The sequence below is a fragment of the Bos taurus genome, chromosome 20 (genome assembly GCF_002263795.3).
Source record: "Bos taurus isolate L1 Dominette 01449 registration number 42190680 breed Hereford chromosome 20, ARS-UCD2.0, whole genome shotgun sequence".
Taxonomy (NCBI): Eukaryota; Metazoa; Chordata; class Mammalia; order Artiodactyla; family Bovidae; genus Bos; species Bos taurus.
In genome coordinates this window covers 62292045-62310912 of record NC_037347.1, presented here as the reverse complement: position 1 = coordinate 62310912, position 18868 = coordinate 62292045, and the positions used below count along the sequence as shown (strand labels likewise).

The following is an 18868-nucleotide window of genomic DNA, read 5'->3' as shown; positions in this document are numbered from 1 at the left end:
TACTAGTAATTAGCACTTTCAGGTGGAGCCCTGGCTTCCTGTGGCTCTGGGGTCCTTTCCTAAGCTCCAACAATGAGGATACCCTCAAGGCATGGGGCAAGAACCGTACTCAGGGTTGCTGCATAGGGGCATCCACAAAACCCACAGGGAATGATGCGTGTGTGTGTGTGTGTGTGTGTGTGTGTGTGTGTGTGTGTGTGTGGGAAGGTCTGGTGGGAATGATGGAACCTGCCTGAAGAAGAACACTTTGATCACTTTGGAGTGGCCCTGGTAATTCCCTGCTAATTTAACTAAGGCTCAGCATGGAAACATCCTCTAGACATTGGTCTTCGTTAATAGATAATGATTTGTAATTAGTACGTTGTGTGTGAATGAATGCTTCTAATGACCTGCCCATAATTCTTCTCTTAAGTAAGCAAAACTCCCTCTTTCATATGTAATTGATTTACACGAATGAGTCGCAGAACTGCTCTTCAGAGAGGTGAACTTCATCACAGCTGCCATGCAGAAGGGCTCACACTTCCAGTTCATGGTAGCTGAAAGAATGAGGTTCCTGCCCATCTGTGACAGTCCACAGAGCTCAGACGTGTGTCAGCCTGAGAGCCTGGGCACGAAGGGGGACTTCAAGATCTGCAATTAAACGCTGCTGAGGCCAGCTGCTCCCGATCATGGGCTAGGCTAAGGTGCCCTTTGCTGGTCTTTGAAAAGCTGGTGCCATGTGGAACTTTTCCACTCTGACGCAGTGTTGCTATCCAAGTGTGGAGCACGCACAGGGTTAGATTTGGGAGGTTTGGAAAAAGTACATGGGGAGAGAACTAAGACTTACTGTTTCTACTTCAGTGGGCACTATATTCAACATTAAACAAATTTGTCTTTATTTAACCTTGTATATATATATACATACACATATTTATGTATGTACTATTACAGATACATATCGCATGTTTATGTCTGTCTATATCTATCCATCCTTCTGTTTATCCATGTGTGTGTATGTGTGTGTGTGTGTGTGTATGAAGTTGCTTCAGTTGTGTCTGACTCTTTGTGATGCTGTGGACTGTAGCCTGCCAGGCTCCTGTGTCCATGGGAGTCTCAGGCAAGAATACTGGAGTGGGTTGCCATGCCCTCCTCCAGGGGATCTTCCCCACCCAGGGACTGAACTCAAGTCTCCTGGGTCTCCTGCGCTGGCAAGTGGTTCTTCGCCACTAGCACCACCTGGAAGCCCATGTGGCCATCTATCACCCACCTCTTCATCTGTCTAATCTCCCTCCTTCTCTCCCTCAACCCTTCTCCCCTCAGTCTCTCCCTCTCTTCCTCCCTCCTTCACTTCCTCCTTTCCTTCCTTCCTCCATTTCCTTTTTACTCTTTTCCTTCCTCTCCTTTCTTCCCATCCATCCTTTCATCCAATCCCTACTTTATAGGTGAAGAAACTGAAGGTCAGAGAGGCTGAGAAGCGTGTTCAGGATGCCACGGCTCGGGGTGGGGCAGGGCTGGGATTTGAATGCACGCCTGGCTGACTCCACGGTCCACATCCTCTCCGAGAGAGGGGTACAGTCTTGCTTGAGCTGAGGTGACCCCCACCTCAGGGTGCTAGCCTCACTGAATTGACTCCAGACCCTGTCATAAGAAGGGAGGCCGGTATACAGAGGAGACCAAGAAGCGATCTGACTTTTCTGTGCTGGTTTCAGTGGCTGGGGAGGCACGGCCAACGTCTGGGGGGTCTTCTAGGAAAGTTTCATACAAGGCTTGTAGCCCTCCTCCATTGTGGCTGCTTCTTTCATTTTTCCTTTTCACAACATGTTTCAAATTTCTTTTTGTTGCTATGTTCTCTCTGGACGGTGGACCTTTTTGGCTGGAGCAGAAGCTCATTTTAGTCTCTTATCTTGGGGAGTTACCTTCTTCAGTTCATCTGTATTGGTCATAACGGCCCATGTCAACCCCTTCTCGGGTTGAGTTCTGCAGTTCTGAGAGCTTGTGTGAATGAATCACCTAGGATGGCTGATGGCATCTGCGGTTGAAGGGATCAAATCTGCTCACTGGCCCAGTGGTACGGCCATTGGTTGATGAGATGCATTCACTGTGGAGTATGTTGGTTGTATTTGATCATTCAGGTGGTGCCAGCTGTTCAAAAACAGCACATTTCCCTTCCATGTCTCCTTTCATCTGGGTACAGTGATCAAGCAAGCAGCTTCCAGGTGTATCTTTCTGGTACAACCTTCCTGACACAGAGCAAGAGTGTGGATCTTCAGCAGAAGCCAGCTCTGACAATGATGGCCAGTGGCCAAGAGCTATAAAGACCATCAGTCCTTCTGTGATGACCACCATGGGGCAGGACAAGTGAGAAGTTATCGTTCAATAAAGGAGCAGAGGAGGTGCCCTCCTGCTTTTACAATTCCCACAGAACCACAGAGAAAATGAGCCATCAAGAAATATTTGCTAAATAAAACACACACACACACAAACACAGATAGATTCTTAAGTGTCTACCAGCCAAGGCTCCTCAAACTTGAACAGCCACGCAAAACACCTAGGCACCTAGCTAAAATGCAACTCCGCTGCAGAAGACCCTGAATGCGTGACGGTTACGGGGCCAGAGAGGTGTCTCTTCTGTGTTCCCAACAAGCTCCCAGGTGACGCTGATACTGCTGGTTCTCCCACGCGCCTGTGCAGCGAGGCACGACACAATGCCTTTCATTCAGTTGTTCACATTCAACTTGACGTGTCTATTTCACTGGTAACTGTCATGTGCAAGGAATGCTTTCTTCCCAAGGAGAACTGGCTGGGTTACAGGAGCACCTTAATCCGCGCCTAGTAATTAGACAATCTGTCTAGTAACCAGCATCTTACACTTGTACATTTGGGGCTTTCTTTCAGGTTTTGCATCACAGTAGGAAAATCTGCTTTCTACTACCAGATAATGCATGGGGTTGTAGTGAAATAAAGACTGCTTTCAAATTCGAGGCTGTTCTGTTGACTGCCACCACCCACGTGGATATGGAGTCACACATGAGTGGAGAGCAGTGGGGGACGTTATTTTCTTTTTCTGTTTTTTTTTTTCAGTCATGTCTGATTCTTTGTGATCCCATGGACTATAGCCTGCCAGGCTGTTCTGTCCATGGAATTTTCCCAGCAAGAATATTGGAGTGGGTTGTGATTTCCTCCTCCAGGGCATCTTCCTGATTCAGGGATCGAACCCATGTCTCTTGCATCTCCTGCACTGGCAGGCAGACTCTTTACCAACTATGCCACCTGGCAAGCCCTTTTATGCATGTTAAATATAAGCTAACTTCTCTTTTATGATTCCAAGCTATTTCACAGGAGACGAAGGGAGAAATGAACACCAACTTGCTGCCTCTCCTTTACCTGGTTATGTTTGATGTCTTCAGCGGGCGCACCATATGAATTCCTATACAAAGTTGAAATTCCAGTAGTTTGAGCTGAAAGGGAAACAAAAGTATTAGCAAAGAATGCAAGACTTCAAAGGAGGAATGATGGTTATCGAGGCCAGGTTTTGCCCTGACCACGCTTGGTGTCACATGGACCATTCCGAATGGAAGAAATTCTTTCGCCCTGAACACTTCATTTTACATACCGATATTAAGAAAGAAGAAGTTATGCACTAATATAAAATCCCCAAAGCCTGTCAGCCTCTTGTAATAACATTCAGCTTGGAGACGGGGTCAGGGCAGGCGCAGCAAACAGATGGTCATCTTGCCAGTGCTGCGATCTTTTTTTTTTTTTTCTTGGTGAACACCGGCAGATAATAAAAGCCTGTCACCTGCACTGAAGCGTGCAGGAATCTGGATCGGCCGCTTAGCTTTTAGCTGAAGAATGACAAGAATGAAATTTCTAATTTGAGCTCACAGAAGGGCCTGATCATCGCTGAGACAGTTCATTTCTCAGCGGTCTGATGGACAGGCAGGAAGTCCCGCCCACCTTGACCCCGCACATCCGCGGCGCTGGAGTCCTGTTCCACTCAGAGACGGAAGCCCCGCATCCTGGCTTGTGACCAGCCTGTGGTCTAGACAAAAGGCGGGAAAGGTCTCCTCCAGCTGCCAGCAGCTTCTAAAGACCTGGGCAAGATGCCCACCTGGCTGCTTCCTCACCTGGGGCCCTTGAGACGCCTGCAGCAGGCCCTAAGGAAGGGCCCAGGGAAAGATGCCCTGTTATAGCTGCTAAAAGGTCCCAGTTTAAGAAAGCTCTGGAAAACACTGCCTGTCAAGTGTCAGCAGGCTATAAAACACTTTTGTTGTGTTTTGTCACTAAGTTGTGCCCAATTATTTTGTGACCCCATGGATTCTATAGGCTGCTCAGTCCATGTAAATTTCCAGGCAATACTAGACACAGGGTCAAGAAGGAGACCTTTGAGCTGAAACCTGAATACCTGTATTCCTGTCCATGGACAAAATTTCATGGACATTTCCTCCTCCGGGGGAACCCTGTCATTTCCTCCTCCAGGGGATTTTCCCAACCCAGACATCGAGCCCACCTCTCCTGCATTGGCAGGTGGCTTCTTTATCTCTGAGGCACCAGGGAAGCCCATAAAACACTTAAGATGTCAAGAAAAAACTTACCTTTTGCTTCTAGTATCTATGGGATCACGAAATAGGATGTCTCATCATCTCTTCTGTCACAGACACCAGTCACTCTAGACACTAAGTCAGCATAATCTATCACTCCGCCCATGATTATTACTAAAAGCACATAATAGCTGTGCAATAAAATTCTTCTTGGGAAATTCTGCTTAGAATGTGGGAGCTGACAGCCCATTTCCCACTTTAAAGCCACTCTGAGAGACTCTGGTTGAATGCCCATCGCTCCTGTCTTTGCATTACCATGGAAACCACCATCCCTTGCCTGGACCACTGCTACAGCATCCTCCTCAGCAGCCCGGCTTCCACTCTGCCTAATTGGCTCCTCCATCCACTCTGGTCCCAGCAGCTAAGCCATCATCTTGTTAGACAGATTGGACTATGTCACTGCAGTGTCCTGCTCTCTGTGATTATGGTAAAAGCTGAGCTCCCATTACTGTCTCTGAAGCTCCGTGTGATCTGGACCCCACCTGATTTCCTGCAGCATTTCCCATCCTTCTTCCCTGGTTCAGGGGGCTACCCTGGCCCTCCTTCCTGGCCTGAGCATCCAAGTTTATTTTGCATCCGAGATGTTAGTCTTCCTGAGCCTTCTCCTGGAACTTACATCCCCCAGTCTCTGGACTACCTCTCTTTATTGGTGTTCAGGTTTCAGCTCAAAGGACTCCTCCTTGACCTTGTTAGTTAAAGGAACCCCGCCCACTTGACACCCTCTGTCTCATGACCCCATTTATTTTCTCCATTACACCCAACACTGTTTGCTATTACCTTGTTAACAAGCTTGTCCCATTGTTTACCTTGTATATTACTTCCCTTTACCTAGGAGACAAGAAGTTCCTTGAGGACAGAGCTCCAACTGTTCTGCCACTTTTTTAGGTCTCCCCAGCCTCTGGGACAGTGCCTGGGCTCAGGGCATGCTCACAGAGTGAGCGCTTTATTTGCTGAGTGAATTAATGAACGAATGAGTAAACCTTAGAAAAATCTGCCTTTGGAGCTATCATCTGCTGATGGAAAATGTCACTTCAAGGACAAGGTGAAATTTTTTTTCCTGTTACTCAGAATAAAATGCATTTTTTGTAGGGGGGCATAATGTGCATTCTCATAGCCTCAGTCTCTCTCCCTGTTGTGGCTTCTGAGCTAAAGATGTTCTACTGGAAGTTCCTCTCCTGCTTTTTGGCTCACTTCATCTGTTTAAAGGAGACCGCGTAGCTGACACTGAACTTGTGGCCTCTCTGGACATGTGAAGCACATGTCTCTCCCGGGTGATCTGCCCTTCATGCATCTGAGCAAAGAGTAGACTGGTAGGAAAATACCTTTATTTTTTTGTAGAGGCCCCAATTTTGCTCAGTTGGTAAAGAATCTGCCTGCAATACAGAAGACCTGGGTTCGATTCCTGGGTCAGGAAGATCCCCTGGAGAAGGAAATGGCAACCCACTCCAGTATTCTTGCCTGGAGAATCCCCATGGACAGAGGAACCTGACAGGCTACAGTCCATGGGGTCACAAGAGTGACTTAGCGACTAAACCACCACCACCACCAACTTCCAACTGAATAAACGTACTGAAGATTAGAATGGCTTTAAAGTCATGATAGAAACAGAGACGTTGACAAAACGGGATCGACCATTGGATGCTAAGGTATTTGGGGAGCTCAGGTGGGAGGGCAAAATCCGCAGGTGAATTCTGAAGTCAGGCTGTGCAGCTGCTGGGATCACACAGCCCTCCTCCGATGTGTGCTTTTGAACACATAATGCTCCCAGGGAATCATGACCACGAGAAATAGCTATAACAGTTCTGCATGCCTGAGTGAACAGCTGACGTTGGCTTTCCAAGGGCCCTTCAGTGGCAGATAAACAGGAGAGAAATGAGACGCCCCCTAAGCCAGAAAATGAATACAGAGAAGGTTGGGGCGGGGGGAGCCTGGAATAAAAACCCAGATGGATCTGCATTTCTGAGAGCTCAGGAGAGGGGATGATAACCCAGGCAAGAAACTGCTTTTCACTTTAAAGCTTTTACATGCTGCATTTTGAGGGTGAAGCTTCCCATGGTTTTCCCACAGCAAGTGGGGGAACGGTCTAGGATGTTTTGTGATGCCTGAGAAATAAGGAAGATGGGAGGTTTTCAGATATTTTTTCAATGCACTGAACTTTGAATGCCCCCTAGATTTACTGGGGAAGAAGAAAAAGTACTGCGTTCGATATGGAAGTTCTAAGAAGTCTGATCTGCAAGTAAACACTGAAATGATGGGTATTTGCTAAAGGGAAGCGGAGCAGAGGTTGGCAATTCATCATTTGCATTCCTACATGGAATGCTGATGCCTGCCCAGCTCGGCTGGGGACTTGTTCATACCAACATGTGAAAGTGAAAGACTCAGTTGTGCTGACCCCAGGGAAAGGATACTGGAGTGGGTAGCCTTTCCCTTCTCCAGGGGATCTTCCCAACCTAGAGATTGAACCCAGGTCCTCCCACATTGTAGGAGGGTTCTTTACCATCTGAGCCACAAGGGAAGCCCAAGAATACTGGAGTGGGTAGCCTATTCCTTCTCCAGGGGATTTTCCCAACCCAGGAATCGAACCGGGGTCTCCTGCATTGGAGGTGGATTCTTTACCAGCTGAGCTGCCAGGGAAGCCCATAAAAGAGGGCAAACACACCCTCCAATCTCACCACCACCACCATGATCGCCAACACCCTTACTCTTAATACCCCCACCTCCTCCATCACCAGCACCACGACCATCATCACCCCACTGTCACCATCAACGTCATAGTGATAACAACTAACTTTATGCAGGACTTGTTGGCTTAAAGGGCACCTTCTTGTAGAAATATATTATTCAGTGATGATCTCTTGTACTTCTAGGCCTGCTGCAAGACTGAGTAGAGTGTTGAACTGCATTTTTAAGTATAGAGAAAAGTGTTGAAGCCTCTAAATAAGTTTGAAAAATGACATCTATCTCAATACTGGAGTTTTCAAGGTTCCTGCCATTTTCTAGGAAGATTAAACATCTAGAAATATGTTAGATTTTATTTCTTATTCTCTGATGTCTGCAGGAAATGATCATGTACCACTGGAACTATTTCAACGAAAACACACCCACATTGAAAAACCTTTTGAACGATTCTACTGGGTGAGAGAGTTAAAGAGAAAAGGTCAACTTAAATAACAACAAAGCAGTTGATTTCACAATTATTCTCATAATTATAGTCTCAATTTTTCATCCCTGCCTGATGGTGATGTGGCTACCTGGGGCAATAATCAAAAAAGAAGGCTCAGGTGAATTTCACTCCACTGCTCTGGAGTAATCAGTACAGAATAGATTCTCAGCTGCTCAGCATTCGGATTCACAAGCTCCTTTGTTTATGCTCATCTGCCACAGGGGGCAACACTTAGGGGATAAATGAACCAGGGAATGAGAATCAAAAGGTACAGCCTACGCTGGACTTCCCTTGTGGCCCAGTGGGTAAGACTCCATGCTTCCACTGCAGGGCGCAGAGGTTCAATCTCTAGGGGGAAAGGTAAGATCTCACATGCCATGGCCAAAAAAAAGGCACGTCCTCTGCAGTGCGCTCAGTTCCCCCACTCAGGAGATGTTTCAGGCATGAGGGTGGGGTGTTCCCTGGTGTTACACGGAGGCAGAGCGCTGAGCTGAGGATGGGGACCACAAGCATCTGTTTGTGATGCTTTTCGTTTGGCAGCCGGGTAGAGTTGCTAAGGAAAAACACTGCCTCTGGGGTAAATACACTTCCCATTAGAAAAATTCATCTTAGACGCCCTGGATCCAGAAGACAAGTTAATAAATCATCCAATTTGTCTGTTCTGCTTCCCTGCAGCTCTACACCTAAATAATATCAAGGAATAGCAGCTCAAACTCTTAGGAGTCTTCGGATAAGGCGGGGGTCAGTGTCTGTTTAGGACTGCACCCTGGTACCCCAGTTTTATGAACGCCCTAATCCGGCCTGTTCTGTTGAAGTCCTTATGGTCTATTTTCAGGAGGGGCCCATCTCCACATCTGCTTGGAAAAGGTTGTGGGATCCTGGGTTAGAAGAGATCCCGATGGTTCTGGCAGCTCTGCTTTCGAGGCATATACCCACCCCCTACCCCTGCCACACACACACACACACACACACACACACAACACATGCACACACATCAATATGGCAAGTCCTGCTCCCAGAGGAGGGGCAAACCCGGGGTGGGAGGTAGGTGTGCGGGGAGGCTGGCGGAGACAATGAACGTGGACATGGAGCCCGAGCCAAGGAAACTACAGAATAGGAGGAGGGCTGAGATCAAGGCTGGTCACTAGGCAGGCTGGCTTGGATGGGCAGGGTAGATGGTACCAATTTTGGCCTCTGCAGAGTCCCAGCTGATGAGCCAATGGGTGTGACTGGGGGAGTGAAGGATGAAGGGCATGACAGATCAATGCCTCCTGAAGGGAAACTGAGGTCAGTGGTTCTCATGAGCCTTCTTGGGAGTTCACCATGTTAAGAGGTTGGTTTCATGTCAAGAGGGGAAAATGTCTCAACAGCAGTTCTGGGGGTTTCCCTGAGTTCCTCTTCTGTTGCTTCTCTCCCATCCCTTCCCCTCCCATCTCCCCTCCCCTCCTTTCTCCACCCCCTCTCTCTTCCTCACTCCTAATGGGCAAAGCTTGACCACCATCTTGGGTTATGCCAACTGGGAAAAAAATCTATGGTGATCTCCTTCTCTAATTTGAGAGAATATCATGAGCTGGACAATGGAGAAGGAAATGGGAACCCAATCCAGTATTCCTGCCTGGGAAATCTCATGGACAGAGGAGCCTGGTGGGTTATACAGTCCATGGGGGTTGCAAAAGAGTCAGACACGACTTAGTGACTAGACAACAAAAACAGCACAATTTGGGAAAGTGAGAAGGAAAGGGACAGGGGAAGAAAGACCGAGGATTCTCCCAGCTCCTCCAGGAACAAGATGCTCCATGTCTATACCCCTGGCGTCATCCCATTGCCAGTCCCTGGGAATCTTGGCTGTCGCACTCTCACGTCCTACCGAGCTGCTGAGCTGAAGTCTGATGCCCCCACCCTCTGGCCTGCCCCGAGTCCCATCACCAGCTCCTCAGAGCAGACTCGCACAGCTGGGCTCACCTGTCATGGTGTCTTTCCTGGAAGTGTGCTCTCCTTTAGTTCCATGGTAAGTGGCGTTGCTGCCGGTGGACTCATAGTCTGTCTTCCTTTCTTTGAGGCTGATCATTTCCCGAGGTGAAGCTGGGGCACTTGCTACATAAAGAAATCGAAAGGGTCACTTTCTGCGTGTCATCCCACAGCACGTACAGCTTCTCACACAAACACATGAAATCATAAAGGCACCAGGCTCAGCACAGGTCAGTATGTGTACACGGACCTGTCATTGATTTTTATTTTTGTTCTTTTGACTCTTCTCTTTCCGCCTCCCCTTATTCCATGTCACGCAGTGCTTTCTAGTTAAGGGGCCATGCAACTTGGAGGCAGGGAACTAAATACTATATCCTGGGAGCATCTTCCCAAGAGAGACACCCTCGTGGGGCTGTGACCTGCTCAAGGTGTATGGGACAGTTTTAAGAATGAGATCTGTCTTGGTTTCTTTTTCTTTCTTTTCTCTTTTCTTTCCCTTTCTCTCCTTTCTTTTCTTCTTCCTTCCTTTTAAAAAACTAGATGTGTTTCAGAAGAGTGATGACTGATATTGAAGAATCTCTGATTAAATCAGATGAGTTTTGCTTAAATTCTAAGTGACGCAGAAATGGCTGTAAAGGAAGGCAGAGGCTATCTGTGGGGCCAGTGTAGTCCCACCTCCAAGATCCTCTCCATCAACCTGCAGAGCTGGCTGGGGGCACGGTATGAGGAGGGCGCCTGTCTTCTGATGAGTGTCCTTGCTCCATTTCAAATGCCCTCAACACTCTTGCACACACACTTTGCACCCTTGATATTATCTGCCTGTCAGACCTGGAAACTGAGCCCTGTCAACCCTTTGGGTCTTCATTTCTAAAATGACAGGTTGCAATTAGACCTCCCTGGGTTTAACAAACTGGTCCCAGAACAGAGGAAAAGATTTACCTGGACTAAAGGAAACAAACAAAAAGAAGTTTTGTTTTTTAAAAAGATTAGGTGGAGTGGGAGCAACTCAGCAATGTGAAGTGGAGGTTAAGTGAGTGTGCTGATGCTAAGGCAGCCATTATATGCACATCTTACAGGCCGACCTCAGGATTGGTCTCCATGCTCCTCAGTGAGGCCACTTGCATCCCAAGCTTAGTCAATTGCATCTCACTAGAGTGCAGGCATGGAGTCAGCCCCATCTTCCATGTCTGAGGGCAGTGCTTCAGAAACTTGTTTAACCTTGACACTCACCTGAGAACCTGGGGACCCTAAAACCAGATCCCTGAAATTCTGAATCTGAATTTTCAGTATATGGGCCTAGGAACCCATATTTAGTAAGTACACTTGGTGATTATTAAGGCTAGGGAATCTCTGGCTTTTAGGATAAATCTCTCTTTCTTTCACTGGTGTCCAAGCCCCTCCCCAGTCAAGCCTCAGTTTACCCTCCCACTTTTGATTCTACATCCTTTGTAGGGTCCCCCAGGTCCAGCCCACTGGGCCTGCTTGTTCCCTGAGCCACTTGATTGCTTTCACTGAACTTAGTATCTTCTATGTTCAAAGCCCCATGCCAGACACCGGGGACAGAAACATGAGTCACGGCCCACTTTCTAAACTTGAGGAGCTCTTCATCAGGTCAGGAAATAAAGCCAGAATAAATAAGAGGGAGAGGCTCAGTGGAGGTCTCAGCCCAGTGATGGGAAGTTAACAAAAGGGGCCTTTACCCATCCTTTTCTGAAAGGCCCCCTACCCACCTCTCAGACCTTCAAATAAAATCAAGGCTTACTGCTCAGCTCTTGAAACTCTTAGAGGTTTCTAATCCTGGCTACCCATAAGAATTAATTACCTGAAATACTCAAAAATACATGGATGCTACACCTGGTTCCTCTCCCCAAGTGAATTGGATCAGAATATCTGGGTGTAAATCCAGTGGGAAACCAGGGAAGAAACTTGCAACTGTTCCACATATCTCAACCGGGCTCTGGGTCCAGTTTCTGCACATCCTCAGCACCCAGGCTACTGTGTCTTGCTCACCCCTTCCACCCCTGCCCTCTCTTCTCTCTTCTGTCTCCATCTTCCTCTCCTGGGAGGGTCCCTTCCTGCTCTTGCTCCTCTGTTCCCAGGTCTACTGCATAAAGATTGGCCTTTTATGAGTCACTGCCAACAGTCACGAAGGGACAATATTTTGGAGCCTCTTGAACAAAGCTTTTAAAATGAGAATCTAATATTGCACAGATGGTGGGCATTACGAAACTATGCAAGTGTGTAATTATCTCCTGAGACCTCACACACAGTGGTCCGAGTCTCCGGTAATCCAGGATGATGCTCCTGGAAAAATCATGCCCATGAGTGTTTATTGGGTGCCTTCGATGTGCTATGCCAGGGGACTACCAGGCGGGACTTTGGCTGCATCCTTGGGATGCTGGCATTCTGAAAGGCAGTGCTTTTCTTCCTGGGCACCTTCCAATTTATTATATGATTCCATCTTCCTAACACGGACTGGTTCTTCATAATTAGAGCTCTTAGAAATACCATCCTTGAGCTTCCCAGACTCACTGCTCTTTACCTATTTGTTGTTGCTCAGTTGCTCAGTCGTGTCTGACTCTTCATGACCCCATGGACTGCAGTATGCTAGGCTTCCTTGTCCATCACTATCTCCCTGAGTTTGCTCAAACTCATGTCCATCGAATCAGTGATGCCAACCTACCATCTCATTGTCTGTCATCCCCTTCTCCTCCTGCCCTCAATCTTTCCCAGCATCAGGGTCTTTTCTGATGAGTTAGCTCTTTGCATCAGGTGACCAAAGGACTGGAGCGTCAGCTTCAGCATCAATCCTTCCAGTGAATATTCACGGTTGATTCCCTGAATTAGGATTGACTGGTTTGATCTTCTTATCTTTTTAAGAATTATGAAAGTATGATGTGTAAAAGGCCACCTCCATGCTTCTGAGGCAAGTGGCACTTTCTTGAATTACACGGGGTTTCCTAAGTCTTGTTCAGTGTGAAGCTAAATGTTACAAGCAATAACACAGCACTAAAAATAAAAGCTTTCAAGGGGCTGGGAGAAGGTAATTTATTCCAATCAAATAGTCCCCATTCATTTCTGATTTTCCCCACTGCTCTGATAGTAAAGCATGATGTAAAGTTTCATGACAAACGTGCTCACGGGCAGAGGGGACACCCTGCCGAGGGCACTCTGTACTGTGTCCTTTGAGATGTGGTTCCAGAGAATATAGTTTCTTTGGCAGGAGGAGGGCAGTGAAGGGCAAGGAAAAACTTTTGTTAAATAAAGGCTTATATACCTGCGTGTGTGAGTACAATTATTCATTGCATGCTAGAATAAACCAACAATAAAATCTATGCCATTTATATACTAAGCAATATGTTCATATTTTTCCTTCAATGAGTTCTTTAATCTTTGGCATTACATAAGCGATTGAAAAAGGGTTTAAAAATAAGGTGTCTTTACAAGTAGATAAGAAAAGCTAGCTCCCAAGTTAAGCAATAAAAATGAGACAAAGGCAGGGGCAATCTAGAAGTAGGGGGTTAGAAGGTATAAATTATTTTGTATAAAATGAGCTAGAAGGATATATTGTACAATGCAGGGAATATAGCTAATATTGTACAATAATATAAATGGAGCATAATGTTTAAAAATTGTGAATCACTATATTGTACACCAGTAACATATAGTATTGCATACCAATTATATTTCAATAAAATTTTTTGTAAAAGAATGAAACAAAATTAGAAAAAATTAAATTGAATGTTTTAAAAGTCACGGTTGGTTGTAATATGAATATGCAAATGACTTATCTGCTGGTTTACAGGTAATAATAAAAACCAAATCAGGTATAGAACAGTAATGAAAGCTGGAACGATAGCTCTCCAATGCATGTCATTCTCAAGGAGGGAAGAGCACACCCTCTTTCTCCTACTTTGTATCCCAATTACAATCAATAAAATGCAACTTAAACTACCTGAAGTTGGAAAAATGTCTATGGAAAAGCCTGACCTGCAAACACTCGGTGGTTTTATTTATTCTTATTCCTCCCTGAATGCAGGTCCAGGATGTGTATTTCATGCCTATGACACCTCTTAGAGATTTGTAGAACTCTATGAGAAAGATGTCTGTTCTGAGTTTGTGCATATAGAACACAGAGTTACCCCTGCTATAGAAAGAAAACAGATGCATTTCACATTTCTAGCAAATGTCCCAGTCGGGATGGCCCTCCCTCCGGTCTGCGGGGTCAGCTAAGGGGCTTGGATCCAAGAGAAGCAGATAGCTAGCCCCCGGACCCTCTTACCTGAGCGGTTGTTGGGGGACACGCGCACGGGGGAGATGGAGGGCGTGCGGGACGAGGAGTAGGGTCTTTGCCGATCCCTCTCGATGGTTGAAGATGAGGCTACGAAGTGATACTGTGACCATCCGTCCTGCAACAGACAGCACAGCACGCGCCCATCACGTGGGGAAGGCACGGCGATTCCTCACCTCCTGACACTGGGCGTTCAGAGCATTCAAATTTGCGAAACGTTTCTCCAGTCTGTCAGAGCAGATCTCAGATTTCTGCTTCTCTATCACCCTGACGCTGGGAGGGCCTACCCTAAGCGCTGGCTTTCCTTTCCAGGTGTGGAATAAGCAATCCCTTTGCAACTCTGCTTTGGCCTGAAGATTGTATTTAAATGAAAATAGGATCCTCAGAGGCGCTTCCCAGGTGGTGTGAGTGGTAAAAACCCACCTGCCAATGCAGGAGACATGAGAGACACGGGTTTGATCCTGATTTGGGAAGATCCCCTGGAGGAGGGCATGGCAACCCACTCAAGCATTCTTGCCTGGAGAATCCCATGGACTGGGGAGCTTGGCAGGCTACTGTCCACAGGGTCGTAAAGAGTTGGACACGACTGAAGCGACTTAGCACGCAGACACATAGGACGCTCAGAATGACCCTGAAACAACGTTTTACCTACCTGGCTCCAGCTCTGTCTGGCCCTCTTTTCAGCTTTAAAGTTTTCCGAAGTCTTTACTCTTTTGTTCTTGGGACCAATCTGTTAGTGATCAGACTGCCGAGGACCACTGTCTCTTTCGGTTCATCTCCCTTACACTGTTTTGAGCCTCTTTTCTGCCCACATTCCCACATTCCCACCAGCTCAAGGCCTTCAGCATGACTGGTGCTGAGTAATCACACCTAGGTTGCTGTGTTCTCTGAATTGCTCCCAGGAATTATTAGAGCATATTAAAAATGTGCTTAGTCACTCAGTCGTTTCTGACTTTGCGACTCCATGGACTGCCAGGCTCCTCTGTCCATAGAATTTTCCAGGCAAGAAAACTGAAGTGGGTTGCCATTTCTTTCTCCTATCAATTAATTCTCCATTTACCTTCCAACATCTGGTTACTATAGGAAAAGCATATATACCATTTTTCATTATGAAAACTAAATAAGTACATCATGGATCATTTTGTATTTAGAAAGCACAAAGAAGAAAATAAAAATAACCAACAGTTCCATTCTCTCTTCTTCCCCTGAGAACTCCTGTTAAGATGTTACAGTATTTCTTTTTTCTTTCATTTTTTTTCTTTTTTAATTCAAGTTCAGTTTTTATCAAAGCAAGATGTCAAACAGTACTGGCATTATCAAGGAAAAACAGATACCTGCCCCACTCTTAACTTCTGCTTAACAGACACAACCATTTTCAACTTTTTTGGTTTTTTTCCCCCTGACTTTTCTTAGGGATTCAATTCTCTATAAGGAATCATTGCAAACATAATCAGATGAAAGCTAACCAAGAATAGAATTTATACTCATTTCAATGTTTGTGTCTTTCTTTATGTAATTTTCATTATTGCTCTATTTGACTGGTAGGATAAAGCCAAAATTAGAAGTATGCTATTTTAAAAGCTGTTTACTCCACGACAAGATTTTCTCAACAGTCTCATGGGTTAGATGCTATTATCATCTCCATTTTACAGAGGAAGAATCTGAGCTTTAGAGAGTCAATGGGCCACCCAAAGTCAAACCGTAAACAAGTGAAAACTCATGGTAATACTACAATGTGACACACTGAAAACATACAAACTCTAATTTGAAAAGATACCTGCACCTCGGGTTCACGGCAGCACTGTTCACAACAGCCAAGACAGGGAAGCAACCTCAGTGTCCATCGCAGGTGAATGGATAAAGAAGGTGTGGTTATAAACACTGATGCAATGGAGTACTGCTCAGCCATAAAAAGGGATGAAGTAAGGTGATTCGCAGCAACATAGATGGGCCTAGGGAATCTCACACTAAGTCACGTCAGACAGAGAAAGACCAATATCACATGGTAACACCTAGGTGTGGAAGCCAAAAGACTGACACACATAAACTCATCTGAAAGACAGGAAAAGCTTGTGGTTGGCCAAGTACTCCAGGAATAGTCAACAAGGGAGCAGGGACCTGGCCGATGGCGAGAAGCCAGACACTGAAGACACAGGTTGGGGTTTCCAAGCCCAGAGAGGAGCAGAGACGAAGGTCCTGGGGTGGGAAAGGTCTGGGCTGCTGTGAGGGGAAGAGAAAGTCTCTGTGATGGAAGGGGAGTGAGCAGGAGGCAATCAGGAAATAGGATACCTTATGGGTGTCAGGGCAGTCTGGGGAGAGTCAAGTAGCAACAGGGAGATAAGGAGCTTTTCCACAACAGTCAAGGAGAGATGAACCTGGCCTGACTGGGGGCTAGTGGTGAGCTAGGGGCTGGTCTGGCATCAATGGTGGGAGGATCTGCTGATGCCTGGGCTACTGGGTGTAGAAATGTGTGTGTGTGTGTATGTTAGTCGCTCAGTTGTGTCCGACTCTTTGCAACCCCATGCACTGTAGCCCACCAGGCTTCTCTATCCATGGGATTCTTCAGGCAAGAATACTGGAGTGAGTTGCCATTGTCTTCTCCAGGGGATCTTCCCAACCCAAAGATCGAATCTGGGTCTCCTGCATTGTAGGCGGGTATGGAAGAGATAAATGACCTTGATGCTGCTGGTGTGAACAATGGGGCTGGCGATGCCATGCACTGAGACAAGGGCCAGTGGAAAGGGAGTGGCTTTAGGAGGTGAGATCAATAATGCCATCTGGGACGTGCCGAGTTCGAGATGCCTGCGGGACACGACAGAAGAGAGAATAAAGCAGAAGCGGAAACCTGGAATTTCAGGAGTGATGTCAGACCTGAGGCAAAATTTTGGAGTTCTGTATACAGATATCATATAAAGTTAAGAGAGAAGATGGAAGCCTTGCATGTGAGTGCAAAGAGAGCAAAGCAGAGGGCACAGGGCTGGGGCACTGCAATACTGAGTTGGCACAGAGGGCACGGGGAGGGCCAGGATGAGCTGGGAGCGGAGCTAGAAGGCTGTGATGTCAGGCAAGATCAGGAAACAGGGACCAAAAACGGACCTTTGAGCTTGGGAAGACGGAAGTCAGCATGACCGAAACAAAAGAACTTTCTTTGGTCTAGCTGGTAAATCTCTTAACTCAGGTGGGCTCAAAAGATAGAGAGAATTGATGAAAGAGAAATGGTGAGTACAGACAGCCTTTGGCAAAGACTGACTATTACAGGGAGCAGAGAAATGGGGCTTGAAGAGCTAGAGCAGCTCAGAGATGCTTTAATATACCCCCTGGAGGAGACTGCAGTGTTTCACATGCTGATGGGAATGTCTCGACACAGAGGAGGAAAAACCTGGGATGCAGGAGAGAAGGGAAATAGTTCTTAAGAAAAGGAGGGTCTTGTTTTCTGACATTTCCTGAAGGGGCGGGGTCGGGATGAGAAGCGAGGTCATCTGCTGAGAGTGAGGAACAGTTGGAGTTTAGAGGATGGAAGAAGAGACGGGAAGGTAGGGAAGAGGAAGGAAGAGAGGAAGAAGAGACATGTGAGATGGTTCTCAAGGTAAGCAGGGAGCAGGTTGACCCTCGCCAGGTGGTCCAGTGGCTGGAAGCTGAGATGGAACTTGAGGCTGGTGGCAGTGAATTCATGGGTATGGGATGACTCCTTCACCTAGGGTGGTGTGTTTTCTCTCCAGCCACATTCGGCTGCCCCAGAGCAGGTGTGAGGAGATGGAATTGGATGGGGGTGGTCAGGAGACTGACCTGGAAGGAGACAGGGACAAAGAGATGCAAAGGGCAGGTCATGGAAGCTCTTGGAATCTAAGCTGGGTGGCGAGGAAAGTGGAGATTGGCGAATGCACACTAGTCAGTGGGGTGAGGATCTTCAGAGGGTCGGGGCACTTCACAAGTGCTGGGGGTTTCCTTGATGGAAGGCAGAGGAGAACTTTCTGGAAAGAGCAATCCATAAAGAGACATAAGAAACATGAGTTTGATTCCTGGATTCAGAAGATCCCCTGGAGGAGGGCATGGCAATCCACTCCAGTATTCTTGCCTGGAGAATCCCATGGACAGAGGAGCCTGGCAGGCTGCAGTCCATAGGGTCACAAAGAGTCAGACACAACCGAAGCAACTTAGCATGCACGTATGCGTGGGTATTGGATATAGGGGGGTCCTACTGACAGCAGACCATGGGTTCAAGGGCAAAAGGACGGGAGGTGGGAAGGAGGAAGGGGGAATGCCAGGGCAGACGGCTGGCTGTTTAGAGCCTCTGAGTGAGATGAGTCTAGAAGTGACGGCTGACCCAGCAGTCTTGGGCAGTTGGTGGTGACCAAGGTAAGAAGTGTACAGGGGCAAACAGCTAAAACCATCACAGGGAGGGTGGGAGCCATGGGAAGAGGCAGGTGTCCAGGTAGGAGAAGAAAATGTACTGTCTCCGCAGGAATTCGGGGCATTCCTCTTAAATTCTCAGGGGGTGGGGTGGGATAGGGAGGAAGGGAAGGGGCATGTTACAGAAGCACGTAAAGTATTTCAGAAGGGAATGGACCCATTGCTCACATACGGGAACAACTTACAAATTTGTTTTAAAAAGATATTCCTTTCTTTTGAGGGGAATGCTTTGTTGGCAGCAAATGTCCTTAAATAGGTCCCAATTGAGGCAGATTATTTTACGTTTGTCTCACCTGCAATTTCTTTTTTCTTTTTTAATTTTTAATTTTATTTTTTAACTTTACAATATTGTATTGGTTTTGCCATATATCAACAGGAATCCACCACAGGTATACACGTGTTCCCCATCCTGAACCCCCCTCTCTCCTCCCTCCCCGTACCATCCCTCTGGGTCGT

The 18868-nt window shown here is 46.8% G+C and overlaps 1 protein-coding gene across 2 annotated transcripts in view; it reads right to left on the bottom strand.

Moving 5' to 3' along the window:
* CTNND2 (catenin delta 2) overlaps nucleotides 1–18868 on the bottom strand; it is a 1099643-nt gene that overhangs the window by 3237 nt on the left and 1077538 nt on the right. For both annotated transcript variants that reach the window (XM_005221651.5, XM_002696428.7), the window contains 3 exons: nucleotides 13994–14120; nucleotides 9706–9837; nucleotides 3364–3437 (listed from right to left, as the gene is read on the bottom strand). In XM_005221651.5, coding sequence (XP_005221708.1) covers nucleotides 3364–3437; nucleotides 9706–9837; nucleotides 13994–14120 — 333 coding nt within the window. The remainder of the gene's footprint in view (nucleotides 1–3363; nucleotides 3438–9705; nucleotides 9838–13993; nucleotides 14121–18868) is intronic.